Source organism: Mus caroli, chromosome 3 (assembly GCF_900094665.2).
Source record: "Mus caroli chromosome 3, CAROLI_EIJ_v1.1, whole genome shotgun sequence".
In the NCBI taxonomy this organism is placed as follows: domain Eukaryota; kingdom Metazoa; phylum Chordata; class Mammalia; order Rodentia; family Muridae; genus Mus; species Mus caroli.
The window spans coordinates 11,686,521-11,700,929 of NC_034572.1; the positions used below are offsets into that span (position 1 = coordinate 11,686,521).

General features: G+C 35.0%; 1 protein-coding gene across 5 annotated transcripts in view; it reads left to right on the forward strand.

The window, feature by feature from the left end:
* The window catches only part of Ythdf3 (YTH N6-methyladenosine RNA binding protein 3), a 29,742-nt gene that overhangs the window by 10,763 nt on the left and 4,570 nt on the right, over positions 1-14,409 (forward strand). For 3 of the 5 annotated variants that reach the window (XM_021157368.2, XM_021157366.2, XM_021157367.2), the window contains 2 exons: positions 4,987-5,019; positions 5,624-7,222. In XM_021157368.2, coding sequence (XP_021013027.1) covers positions 4,987-5,019; positions 5,624-7,222 — 1,632 coding nt within the window. The remainder of the gene's footprint in view (positions 1-4,986; positions 5,020-5,623; positions 7,223-14,409) is intronic. The other 2 variants (XM_021157369.2, XM_021157370.2) reach the window with 1 other exon arrangement.

Genomic DNA, 14,409 nt, shown 5'->3' on the forward strand with positions numbered 1-14,409 from the left:
TTGTTTGTTTTTTCGAGGCAGGGTTTCTCTGTATAGCCTTGGCTGTCCTGGAACTCACTTTGTAGACCAGGCTAGCCTTGAACTCAGAAACCCTCCTGCCTCTGCCTCCCAGGTGCTGGGATTAAAGGCGTGCGCCACCACTGCCCGACTTGTACCTCAAGTTCTTAATAGAAGTAGATTTCATTTTACTTGTTGTAAAGATGAGTAATAACACTTTTCATCAATCTTTTAAAAATACCTAATATTTAATACTTAATTTTACATATTTGAACAAATATGAATAAAAAGAAATGTTATAACTGAAACTCAAAATTGAGCTATGTTAATATGCCTTGAGAACAGTAAACATTAGCTTTTTTAATTTTTCAAGTTTTTTATAGTTAATAAAAAATTAAACTGAAAGTTATTAATAGCATTAAAGAGTCATGACTATAAATTATTGTACAATTGCAAAGAAGCACTTTTAGTAATTTCTTAAAAAGAATGTTTATTCTGGGAGAGAACCCTCCAAATTGTTGAATAGCTTTAACATTCCTTACAGGCTTGAAGTATAGTTCGGTTTTCTTAAAGTGTGCTTAGCATGCATAAGGCCTTGGATATCATTCTGCCTTCATCTCCCTCCCAAGTTTTTACACTATGAAGAGCAAAAGTTATCCTTATTTTATAAACAAAAAGAAATTCAATGGCCTGTTAGGATAGTGAACATTGAAAATGACAATGTAAGAAATTGAGTCCTTACCTTCTTTATAGTAGATCTGCATTAGCTTTGAGATTATCCTATCTGGTAGTTTACATTTGAAAAAGAGGTAAGTTAAGTTCTGGTATAAGTACAGGTGTAAATATGTGATACCACATTTCCTATTTGAAATTATATAAAATATTAAATATAAAGAAAAATGTTATAATGAGCATATGCATTACTTAGAGTTTGCTATGGCTATTTCACTTGTCTTATTTATTTCTTAATGTTTTTCTTTTTAACAAATACCTTTATTATAGGATATGTTTTAATCATTTTCAGACCTAACCGTCAGCTCCTCTTAGATTCAACTCTCTTCTCTACCTACTATCTTATGTCTTGTTTAAAAAACTTCTTTTAATTCATTTTAAAATGTTACAGTTTTCATATTCTCCATAAGTTGATCAGTTTTTCCTAAGTGGGCCAGCATTTACAGTTATAAATATTTACGGTCTTAAATATTTTAATTTTCTTTTAGAAATAAAATTTATATGTAATATGCAAAATCCAAGTATACTCATGTAACCAAAGCCAGTGTTCAAATAGACCATCTTTCATGTTAATATTTGTTCTTGAGTTTAATTTTTTATTGACCTCTAGGGTCATTTTTAGAATTTCTTCTATGAATTAATTGTTTAGAGTTAGATATTTATAAGGTTATGATTTATAAATATACAATATGGGGTGCTTCTATACATATATCAAGGTGTTAAACTAGCAACCTACATAGTTTTAACAATATTTTATTGTGAACAGTTGAAACTTTTACCCACTTTGGAATGAACTAGGTATTAAGTATATCACTTTGGCTCCTTTATGCATGTCATAATATTTGTCTTCATTGTTCTCCTGTTTTTCCCCTTCTTTCCCTGGGAAGTTCCTTTCTGTTCTGCTTTGCTATTTACATACATCCCTTTACCTCTTCTATTTCCTACTTACTAATCTTTCTGTTCTCATTGTCTTTTATTTTGAGACAAGGTCAGTCTGCCTTCCTCCTCTCCCCCAGCCCCCAATTTACTGTAAGCATGCCTCTGCGTGTGTGTGTGTGTGTGTGTGAGAGAGAGAGAGAGAGAGAGAGAGAGAGAGAGAAGGGGGGGGGGAGAAAAACATCATAGTAGTAATAAATATCTTTTATTTTTTGAATTACTTATGTATATAAGTATACTGCAGCTGTCTTGAGACACACCAGAAGAGGGCATCAGATCCTGTTACACGTGGTTGTTAGGAATTGAGCGCATAATTTTTTTTGAAGATACTGTCTTTTTTCCAGTGTGTTTTTTCTGGCTTACTTATCAAGAATCAGGTATCCATAGGTGTGCGGATTTGTGTTGGGGACTCCAGTTAGATCAACCCATGATTAATGCCATGCTGTTTTTATTGCTATTTTTATTGTTTTAAAGCAATACAATTTGAAATCAGAAATGGTGAGACATCCAATAGTTCTTTGATTATTCAGGATTGTTTTAGCTATCCATGGTTTGTTGTTTTTCCATATGAAGCTGAAAATTGTCCAGTCAAGATCTGAAGAAATTTGTTGGAATTTTGATAGCACTGCATTCAATGTGTAGATTGCTTTGGTAAACTATGTTAATCCTACCAATCTATAAGCATAGGAGATTTTTTTTCCTCTTTTGATAAGTTTCTTAATTTCTTTCTTCAGAGGCTTGAAATTTTTGTCACTTAGGTCTTTCACTTACTTGGCTAGAGTTACCTTAAGGTATTTTCTATTATTTGAGGTTATTGTGAAATATGTTATTTCACTGATTTTCAGTCTGCTTTTCATTTGTATACAGGTAGGCTACTGACTTTTTTGAGTTAATCTTTTAGCCAACTACTTTTTTGAAAAGGTTTATCAGCTATAGAAATTTTCTTGTGGAATTTTTTGTGTCAAATATTGATAACATCAAATGATCTCCAAACAGTAAATGATTCCTGTTTCTCTGACTGCCTTAAGGTCTTTTTCTTGGGCTTCTGCTATGTTGGACTATTCAGGGTCTGCTATGGTAGGGTTGCTAGGCTCTAGTGGAGACATTTTTCTGTCTGTTACTGTGTTTTCACACTTGGTATCTAGGCATCTGTGATTAGAATGATTATAGGTCTAAGTGCTGATACTTGGTTTTATCTTTGTTGAGTGGGTATTTTGTTTCATGGTTTCTGTTTTCTCTCTGGACTTTAGAAGAGTGTGATGGTTATGTGTTGTCTAGATATGAAATTTTCTCTGGATCTATATCCTGGCCTGTTCAGCTGGTATGTTGCCAGGGAATGTTTTTTGGTGTTGGAGGCTAAGATAATAGGATGAATTTAGAAGATTAGATCTTTTGTGATCACTTGGCAATGGAGTAAGAGAGGAAAGGGAGACTGTGGCCGGTTTTATACAGAGCTGAAAATGAGACTGAGGGGATTGAATCAGGAGGCACAGAAAGAGTGGTGAAGATACATATTCAGCCTACCTATTTCCCCAGCAGCAGGATTAACCAAGAGGTGCTTACTAGGTTTGGTGGCTGGGACAAAGGAAGAGTTCAGGGAGGGAGGCTAGAAGGGGAAGATTTGTAGGGTCTGACAAAAAGGGACAGGGAAGGATACAGCAGGTGTTTTGTTGCAGAGCTGGGTCTGAGACTAGGAATTGGGCCTGGAGGAACATAGTAAGAAGCAAAAGTTGCCTCAGAGACATTTTCAAGGGGAAATAATCTTATTTTTATTTTCAGGGAAATTTTCAAAGTATTTTTTTATATTTAACTTAGAAAAAATTGTTTCGTTTTTTTTTAATTAATAGAACTTTGCTATTTCGACTTTGGGCAAAATTGAAATGTATAGTTATTTGATAGGCAAACAGAAGTTTTATTTTTTAAGTGAAAAATACTCTGATTTAGAAAGTTAAAAGCATTATTACCTCAGGACTTGGGGTGTGGGAGGCAGGAAATAATAGTATTAAGACCAGTCTGAGAACATGAAGAGTTAGAAGCCAGTTTGGCAAGATCTTGTCTCACCAAAAGAACAACAAAAGTTGTAACTGTGTAATATAAAATGTAGTAAGTAGTGGATAGCATAAAAGAAAAGGATTCCCTTAGTATCCTTAAGACAAGATACAGAATTTTCTTTGAATTATTTACTCTTTCACAATTTCTCTGTTTCACTCTTGTGCGCACATACATGCATGTGTGCTCATGCACACACACATAAACATGCATGTACTCATATGTGTGCACATATACACATAGTGCTTTGGTAAAATTTCCTTCTGTTATATTCTTATTCCCTTCCCCTCTAACCCAATCTCCTTCTCCACTTTCATCGTTTTGTGTATGTGAAGCCTACTCCATTTAGAGTTGATTGCATGAGCTGGTGTAGAACACTACTCTATGTCAGCAATCATTATTTCCCTGTAACTCTATTGAGAATAATGGGTTATGAGTAGTCTCTTCTTATCCATAAGATGCTTTGAACCCAATCTTGTGTGCATTTTGTTTACGTAGCCACTGTTCCTGAGAGTTCCTAGATATAACAGCTGTACAATGTCCAGAAGATAGAGGTTTTTACATGATCACAATATCTTATGTAGTGCTAAGCACCCAAGTCACTTCTTAACACTTGGATCATGGACCAGCTATGATTGCCTGTATACTAATTACCCCCTGCTACAAACCAGCTTCTCTGACCAGTGCTGAAAGAATTGTTAGTTTATGAATATAATTATTTTGACTCCCTATCCATTTAGAAAAGGGACAGTAATAGGTTACTTTTTAGGGCCGGTGACCTCCCTTTCCCAAGCATGATCTTTTGACCAGTATTACATTTATATTCCGCAGACCTAAAATCTGTTTGTCTAAGCAAAAAGCTATTGGTTACCTCTTAGAACAATTATGCCAGCATTGCACTCTTGAGTACATCTTGCCTGACATATTGGTATTGTTTGCAAATCTACAGCTGGGTCCACACTTGATGCTTTTTCTCCCATAAGATCCAGTGTCTTTTGACACTGAAAGCTAGCCAGCAGAAAGGTAGAGAGGAAAGTTTTAATTTATTTCCCCTTGATTTCTTTGTGTATTACAACCAAAAATGTATCTTTAGTAGTGGGGTCTTAGCATCTGCTTCCAGTGGGCAACCAAAGAGTTCTAGCCATAGCTTTTATTGTTTTGAGTGCCTTTGGGGTCTCTCTTGAGTGGAAGTGGGATTTTTTTTTTTTCATTTTAAATCTATGACTTTTGGGAGCAATAATAAGATAAATAATATATTTTATTTCTTTTCAGAAATATAGGAGAGCAAAACAGTTGTTTCATTGTGTAAGCATAATCTTGATTTTTTTCCCCTCTGAGTATAGCAATTGTACATTTTCTATCTTAAAGTACAAAATTTAAGTGGCTGAATTCATTCCATCATAAAAACTGCAATTTAATTCCTCTATTGTCAAACATTCCAGATTTGTTTAAATTTTGTATGTAATTATAATTTTGTGTCTACAAAGCATACTTGGTAGAAATTTTAGTATTTTAAAATTGGGACAGAAACACAATCTTCATTTTATTTCTATACTTTCTGCCTAAAAATGCTGTAATTTATAATATTTTAAAGTTTCTCAGCCATAGTCTGACATGGTGTCAGAGTTTATAATCCTAGCATTTAGGCAGAAGTGGGGATTGTGAGATTGAGGCCAGTCTCCTGTAGAGGGAATTTGAGTCCAGCTGGGCAGCAAGACTTAACTATAGGGTGTCGGTACTCATTGGTAAATATTTCTGCTTATAACATTAATTTGAAATTTTAATGTTATATAGAACAGGCACATGTCTTTTTCATTCACTTAACACTGCTTTCAGTCTTTTAGTTAACCTTTTTTCTTCTCCCTTTAAGAGAACATTTCACTACTGATTATGGTCTTCTGTTTTGCAGAATAACAGCTATCCACCAATGTCAGATCCATATATGCCTAGTTACTATGCTCCGTCCATTGGATTTCCATATTCTCTTGGGGAAGCAGCATGGTCCACGGCTGGAGATCAGCCTATGCCATATCTGACAACCTATGGACAAATGAGTAATGGCGAACATCATTATATACCAGATGGTGTTTTTAGTCAACCAGGGGCATTAGGAAATACCCCTCCATTTCTTGGTCAACATGGATTTAACTTTTTTCCTGGTAATGCTGATTTCTCTACATGGGGAACAAGTGGATCTCAGGGACAATCAACACAAAATTCTGCTTATAGTAGCAGTTACGGCTATCCACCTAGTTCTCTTGGGAGAGCTATTACTGATGGACAGGCCGGATTTGGCAATGATACTTTGAGTAAGGTGCCTGGCATTAGTAGTATTGAGCAAGGCATGACTGGACTGAAAATTGGTGGTGACCTGACAGCTGCGGTGACAAAAACTGTAGGTACAGCCTTGAGCAGCAGTGGTATGACTAGCATTGCAACCAATAATGTGCCCCCTGTTAGCAGTGCAGCACCTAAACCAACTTCTTGGGCTGCTATTGCCAGAAAGCCTGCAAAACCTCAGCCGAAACTTAAACCCAAGGGCAATGTGGGAATTGGGGGTTCTGCTGTGCCACCACCTCCTATAAAACACAACATGAATATTGGAACTTGGGATGAAAAGGGGTCAGTGGTAAAGGCTCCACCAACCCAACCAGTTCTGCCTCCTCAAACTATAATCCAGCAGCCTCAGCCATTAATTCAACCACCACCATTGGTGCAAAGCCAACTGCCTCAACAGCAGCCTCAGCCACCACAACCACAGCAGCAACAAGGACCTCAGCCACAGGCCCAGCCTCACCAAGTGCAGTCTCAACAGCCACAGTTGCAGAATCGTTGGGTAGCTCCTCGGAATAGGGGAACCGGCTTCAACCAGAACAATGGAACAGGCAGCGAAAACTTTGGTTTAGGTGTTGTACCTGTTAGTGCTTCACCTTCTAGTGTAGAGGTGCATCCAGTGCTGGAAAAACTAAAGGCCATAAACAATTATAATCCCAAAGACTTTGATTGGAACCTGAAGAATGGACGTGTGTTTATAATTAAGAGCTATTCTGAGGATGATATACACCGTTCCATCAAGTACTCTATCTGGTGTAGTACTGAGCATGGTAATAAGCGTTTGGATGCAGCTTACCGTTCCCTGAATGGGAAAGGCCCACTCTATTTGCTCTTCAGTGTGAATGGCAGTGGACATTTTTGTGGAGTGGCTGAAATGAAGTCTGTTGTAGACTATAATGCTTATGCTGGTGTCTGGTCTCAGGATAAGTGGAAGGGCAAATTTGAAGTTAAATGGATCTTTGTCAAAGATGTTCCCAATAACCAATTACGACATATTCGCTTAGAAAATAATGACAACAAACCAGTAACCAATTCAAGGGACACTCAAGAAGTACCCCTAGAAAAAGCAAAGCAAGTGCTTAAAATAATCGCTACTTTCAAGCATACCACCTCAATCTTTGATGACTTTGCACATTATGAAAAGCGTCAAGAGGAGGAGGAAGCCATGCGAAGGGTAAGAAAGAATCCAGTAATTTTTGTGTGAGAATCCTTCCTTATAGGTGGAGTGTGTGGAATGGTATTCCTTTAAACGTTTTACAGTCTCTGAATTTTATTCTGAAAGGAATCAACAGTTTAAGAAACAGAACTCTAATCCCCTCTCTTTAGCCTTTCGATCTTAACTGTTAGCTTGATGAAAAAAAAAAACAAAGTTTGAAGCACTATTTTCAGATGTTTGCTATTGCTTTGTTCTGTTAGAAAGGTGGTCTGAGTGTGTGCGTGTGTGTTTTACAAAACTATAGTATATAATTTATAGGACCATAGCAGGTGTAACAAAATAGAGCTAGAATTTGACATTTGGAAGGGACATTAGATTTGGTAGGGCATGGCTATTTTAGAATTAGATCTTTAGCATTGATTGTCTCATATTAAAGTGCCTTCAGTGAGACATGGAGAAACTTCCTGAATTTACATATATTTGTATACGATTGGAGTTTGGTCTCTAGATAAGGTTGGCTTGAGTTACTCTCTTCAGAACTGCAACTTCAATTTGGAGGTCTGATATAAAGAGAATGGGGAGAGTAGGAAATGAATAGTTTTTCATACTCAGTAAACACGTTTCTTTTGAAAACAGGCAAGAATAAATAACATAAACTATGGAAATATTTGTGGGAAAATTAATCTTAAGGCACATAGTTCTGTCTTCATGAAAAATGACAGTGATTCATTTCTTTTAACAAATATTGTATGACTTCTCTATATGTGCAGCAGAAGAAATTGCTTCAGTTAACATTTGAGTACTGTGATGAATTCTGTTGAGCTAAAGTAATTTCCAAACCTTAGGGCTCAGAAGAGCTGGATTATTTTAGAAACATAGCTCTTTATGTATTTAGTAATGGACTTTAGCTACATTTCTAACAGGCACCCTAGGTAGTCCTGGTGCTAGTCTTTTGCTATGCTGGACTGTCAGAAACTGCTTTGGAGTAATGCAGACTGCCATTCACACCTCAGTGGACTGCTGAAATGAATTACTAAATATAATTAAGAGTTTTCTCGTTAAATGTGGGAAGTGGGGAAAATAGGATCAGAAGTTGCCAGTGGGTCTTTTTAGCTTAGCAGTGAAATAGATTGTAATTGTTATAAGATCAGGAGAATGGTTTGAAATGTGGATGTTGTGATGTGGGGAAAGATGTGTTTTGGGGATATGTTTATTTTAAGATTTTTGAGAAAAATACAGGTAGGAACTTACTTAATTTAGATGGATGAGAGATATGAGAATCAGATTTGGGGTTTTTGTTCTTTCATAGCTGAGTGTTGAAATGAGATAAGATTTTCTAGGAGAAAAGATAGGGGCAAGAAATACTTAGAAGCTTTTTCTTTTTCTACCGTGTATCTTTTTACATCTCTTTCCTACCTATTGTGAAAATTTAGTTCTGGTTTTATTAATTTTAGTGTTTTAAAACAGTGAAAGAAACTTTAATTTTTTACATTTATATTGTTTTATCGTTTCCTACATTTATATCTGTATTTTGAATTCATTTCCCAGTGTTTTAGGAAGAATAATTTAGTAATGCATTTTCTTAAAGCCTGTCTATATTAAAAGTGAATGTATTTTTTTAGTCATCATACATGAAAAGTTTTGTTGGTTATATTAGTTTGATGTTATGTCTGTTAAGCAGAATACTAATTGTGGGTTCTCCCCTCAGGCCCAGACCATCTAGGAACAGGTTCTTGACCCTGGTAATGGTGCTAGGTATTGCTTTGCAAAAACTGGGATTGCAATTGTACTCCACTGAACCCAGCCTTTGCTTTAAATTTTTGACCCCTTTATAATAGGTAAAACTTTGATGTTCATCTTCTTGTTATTATTGGATGTTTTCGTTTACTGAGTTTTCCCCATTCCTGAAAGTAGGAGTTCTCCAGCTTGCTTTCTAGGCAACACGATTCTTGTGGAAGAATATCCTGTCTGCCATATAAAGTTTAGAATGTTAGGACCTCTTATTTCAAAATGAGAAGTTTCAAGGGAATTTGAAGTTGCGAAACAAATCTATGCCAGCCAGTATTTATGTAGGTACTATCTTGGATACATTCTTAGATTTGAACAGGTAGTTTTCATTATATTTGAGTAAAATGAAGTTTAATGAAATGACCAAGGTTGAAAAAAGAATAGGATAATTCAGGGATCAAAAGATAGTTTGACATATAAAACAGAAACCTCACATGTGGTTCATACTTTTAATCCTAGCACTCATTAAGTAGAGGCAGATGTTACCTGGGTTTGGGACCAGTCTGGTCTACATACACAGTGAGTTCTAGGACAGCTGGCACTATGTAGAGAACCTTCAAAAGCATACAATTGTATACATACATATATACATACAAACATATGTATGTACCACACGCAAAAGATTTAACAGTTTGTCTAGTAGGAAGGATTCCCATTCCTACATAATTGGAGCAGAGTAATAAAAAGTTATTGAAAAATTAAAACATGCTTATTAGATCAAAAATGTGAGCAAGCAGTTTAGTGGGAATATACCTATACTTGTGTTAGGTCTTGTTGAAGTTTTAGAAGTCCAAATTGAAGAAGTTAACCAAATGCACAGTAATGGACATGAAAATATAAGAGGTTAAAAGATGTAGTGGAAAGAGAAGTGGTGTGAATTTTTTAAGCACTAGGAAAAAAAAATCAATGGGAAGGATAATTATAGGAACCATTTCAGGATCACATGTTTTCAGATTGAATCAGCCTTCCAAATCACTATCAGGTGAGTTTAAGATAGAAAAGAACAGACATGAAAGAGAAAATCTTTAAAACTTTTGAAGCAAAAGACACTACAAAGGAAGGGTAAGCAGGGTAATAAGAAATGTCTCCTCTCCGGCTCTGGAATGAAGAGTGAAATTGGCCTCTGAGAATTTAGCCTACATAGTTCTTTTTTGGTTTTGCTGTTGTTTGTTTCTTTCTTTCTTTGCTTTTTAAAGAAAAGGTAAAAGAAGCATTTCAACGGAAAGAAAAAAGTTGAAGAAATGCTGATAAATCCTGGTAGCTATTGGTAATACTGAATAAATAGCCCCCAACTCCCCGTCCCCTGTACATACTGAGGGACTGTGAACACATTTTCAATGACAGGTTTGTTACTCAAGAGCAGGAGAGGAGTCTTGTTAAGCCTAGCAAACAAAATGATCACTTGATTGTGAAGGTCTCAGCAGAGGGAGGAATATGAGAGGACAAACTGGATAATCTTTGTTGACACACGTGTATTAGCTAATTGAGAACAGGAGAGTCTGCTCTATGCTCATTTCTTAGTATCTAAAAAAATGATGGTCACATAGGTTTTAGTAGATACTGCCAACTGTGTAAATGTTCTAAAACAGTGCACCTCAACCTTCCCAATGCTGTAACCCTTCAATACAGTTCCTCATGTTGTGCTGACTCAACTATAAAATTATTTTTCTTGCTACTATAATTATGCTACTGCTATGAATTGTAACGCAAATATCTGATAGGCAGGATATCTGTATATGTGACCCCTACCCAAGTGGTGGTGACCGCAGGTTGAGAACCACTGCCCTCAAGAATCTCTTGTGAAGTTTTAATATCTTGGAATTTTTCTTCTTTGTTGGTCTAATCTCTATTTACTAGTTGATCAGTGTTTATAATAAATGCTACTTGTTGATTTCTCCATTTGTGCAAATAGTAAGTTATAAAAGTTCAGTTCTAGCTATACATTAGGAGATATAGTGGGAAAAACATGTATATTTTTATATTTCTGAAAGTAACAGTTTATCGTTAAATTTTATGGTAATTTAAGGAACAGTGCCTTAGCCATATTATTTAAAGTCCTGAAATAGAAAGAACACTTACTTTGGTGAACATATAAAATGTAGTAGGAAATTATAGTGTCCAATTGATCAAGAATTCTAGTAGTAGCAAAGTTATAATGACAACACAGCATGAATTTAAAATGCAAATGTGAGAAAAGATTTTTCTCTGTCTTGAATTCTAGGCAAGTGTTTACTCAAGTCCAGGATCTTTATTATCTTAGCTTGCTTCTAGAAGAATTATTTGTGTGCACTGTCCCTTTGATGAAGTTCATATAGTCCTGGAAAATGAGAAGAAAATAAAGATGACTTGAGTGTATTTGTCCAATATAAATTTTAGTTTCTCTCATACTAATAGAGAATAGGCAATCCTTAGAAATTTTTTACGTAATCCTTAGAAATTTTTGTCTTAGTGTTGAATGAATCATCTGTTTTATATCCTTTGTAATTTTACTCTTATAAATCCAATTAAATACATCAGCAAACAATTTGGTATGAAATTTTAGTATTTTTTTAATTTAACCTTTATATTTTTATATGTGCTAGTATTTGGCCTTTGTGAATGCCTGTAAACATGTATACAGTTCCTGTGGAGGACAGAAGAGGGATCAAATCCCCTGGGATTGGATTTCCAGATGGTTTGAGAAACCATGTCAGTTCTTGGAATTTGAACCCAGGTCTTTTAGAAGAGCTCCTGCTCTTAACCACTGAACTGTCTTTCCAGCCCCAGGTTTTAGTCTTAATAACTGGCCTAGTTTTGTTTTTTGTTGCTGTGACAGAGTATCTTTTGATTAACATTTTGTGATATTTCTTAATCTCTCACTCTACTCTCTCTCACTCTCTTCTCTTTTTCCTTCCTTTTTTTTTTTTTTTTTCCCTTTTCTTTTTTTCCTACCTTCAGATTGTGGTGGTTGTGTTATATTCTAGTGCTCCATCCAAAGGAACTTTCGGGAAACAAATGACCTCTCCAGTTCATCAGATTAGTCATAGATCTTGGGGAAGATAATTTCCTTCCTACTTTGTTTTTACATATTATTAAACTGAACAGAATTTCAGTTAATGAGCATATTGTTTTTCTAAGCAAATTGAGGACCATATGTATTGTGGGATTTATTAGTTTTTTTTTTTAAGGTCCTTCTGACCATAAGCTCCATGCATCCAGGCTGAAGAATCAGTTTTATTGGTAGAATGTCAGTCCAGCATTCAAGAAACAATAAAACAATGCTTAGTAGTTAGTAATAGGCCTGCAGTTTCCGTATTCAGGAGGCATTCCATAAGGCAAAGGTAGGAGAGTAAAGAATTTAAGCTTGTTCTTGGCTATCTAGTGTATTGAGACCAGTCTAGCATACACAAGATCTGGTCTCAAAAAAGAAAAGAAAAACAAAAACAAAAGAAACATTAAACAAAACCGAAGCAAACAAAAGGTAGCAGTTAGGTAGACAATAGCAACATAAGGAAGCAGTGTATATCTAGATAGGATTAAAGCTTCTGCAGCTTATTTACAGAAGTGATACCCTATTTCTGTTTCCTGTTCTGTTGACTAAACGGAAGTATTTATTGGGTCTAGTCCACATTTAAGGGAGAAGTTGTACAAAATCTTTAATACATAACACTGAAAGCTGTTTCTAAAGCTACTTACCATAATTACACTTAATTTTTTTTCACAAATGAGCCATATGGTTAAATGAAATCATGTTACCTGATTTGATTTACGATTTTCCTGAACATTTTAAAAATAATTATTAGATATTAAATTTTATTTGGAACCTGAAATACATTAAAGTCTTAAAATATATGTGTGTGTATATATATATATATATATATATATATATATATATATATATATATGGATGGGGCTAAAGGTGGTTCATTGAATAAGACACTGGCTGCTCTTTCAGAGGACTCAGATTCCTAGCACCTTCATAGTGACTCATAACCATCTGCAACTCCAGTTCCAAGAAATACCCATGTATACAAACACCAATATTTGTAAAATGATTTTGTGAATAATATTTTGGTTTGAAAGTATAAAGTCAAGGTGAATTTTTTAGATTTTGGGTGATGTGGCAAGAGAGATGTTTTAAAACATAGAACAGGTGCTCAAGTATTCTACAGTAGGTGAAATTTGCAAAAAGTAGTATAGAAATTTAATGAAATTTGAAAAACGTATCCATACATTTGTAAAATCTTTATTCAGCACACATCCTTGAACAAGACACTAAGAAAGAACAAATTAAGAGCGTCTCGATGAATAGTTTAAGCATCTAAGCATAGAAGTTACATTTTGCTATATTAAAATGTAATAAAGGTGCATTAAAGTATCATTTTAGGAATATTCTAGCCATTTGTGTGTGTGTGTTTACTTTGTAAACTTGCAGTGAAGCTTATGCCAGCTACAGACCTGTTTTGTAGCCCAGACTGGCCTTGTATCCTCGATATTCTAGCTGTAGCCTCTCTAAAGGATTAAAGAACTAGGTGTGGAGTCAAACCCAACCTTAGAAAGGCTACACACAATGGCTACAATATTTCTAAAATGATATTTTAATATTCTTTCATTTTACTATTTTTCCATTTTACTAGTTTAAGTAAAACTGCCTTTTAGTGTCTATAACAATATAATTATGTGTTAATATATAACTATAGTATATAATATGTATAATAAGGTATAATAAGTATTATTTACTAGATGCTCATAGAAAAAAAAGTTCCCACCAAGTTTTACTAAGTTACTGTAATGTTCTATAATTTCTGATTGACATTGACTTTGTGGGTCCTGGAAGGAAATTTTCAGTTTACTAAGAATATTCTTAGACATTTGAACATTTGTTTGTTGGAAGTTTTTGAGAATTCTGCTAACAGACATAGTATATTCAAGTCAACTCACGTCACCTTGCATTTGAATGTTTGGTGTTCTTAAACATGTATTTGCTATATTTTGTTCATCATATAAATAAAGGTTGCCAAATGTCTTTACTTTGTAGAGATGTATAATTCATTCCTTGGTTGATACTAAACCAAACTTAATTGGTTTTAGGGTAGTACTTTTTTGTTCTTCCCCTTCCAAAGGAATATTTCCTGTCTTATTATGAGAGTGTTCTAATTTTCATTGTCTTGTTAAGTCCATTTGTATGCATGGTTTTGTAAATGTTCAGTTGTTTTAATTGCTTACTGTTGTTAGCTTATGTTTTTTATCCACTGATACTGCCAAATTTATACATTAGTTGTATGTGTGTGCCTGTGAATGCACTTGTCTGTGCATGCGGATGCTAAAAGTTGATGTCAGTTGTTTTCCTTTATTCTCTGCACTGTTTTGGGGAGAGGCTCTCTTTCTGATCCTATATAACACTCCCAACACGCCACACCACACACACACACACACAC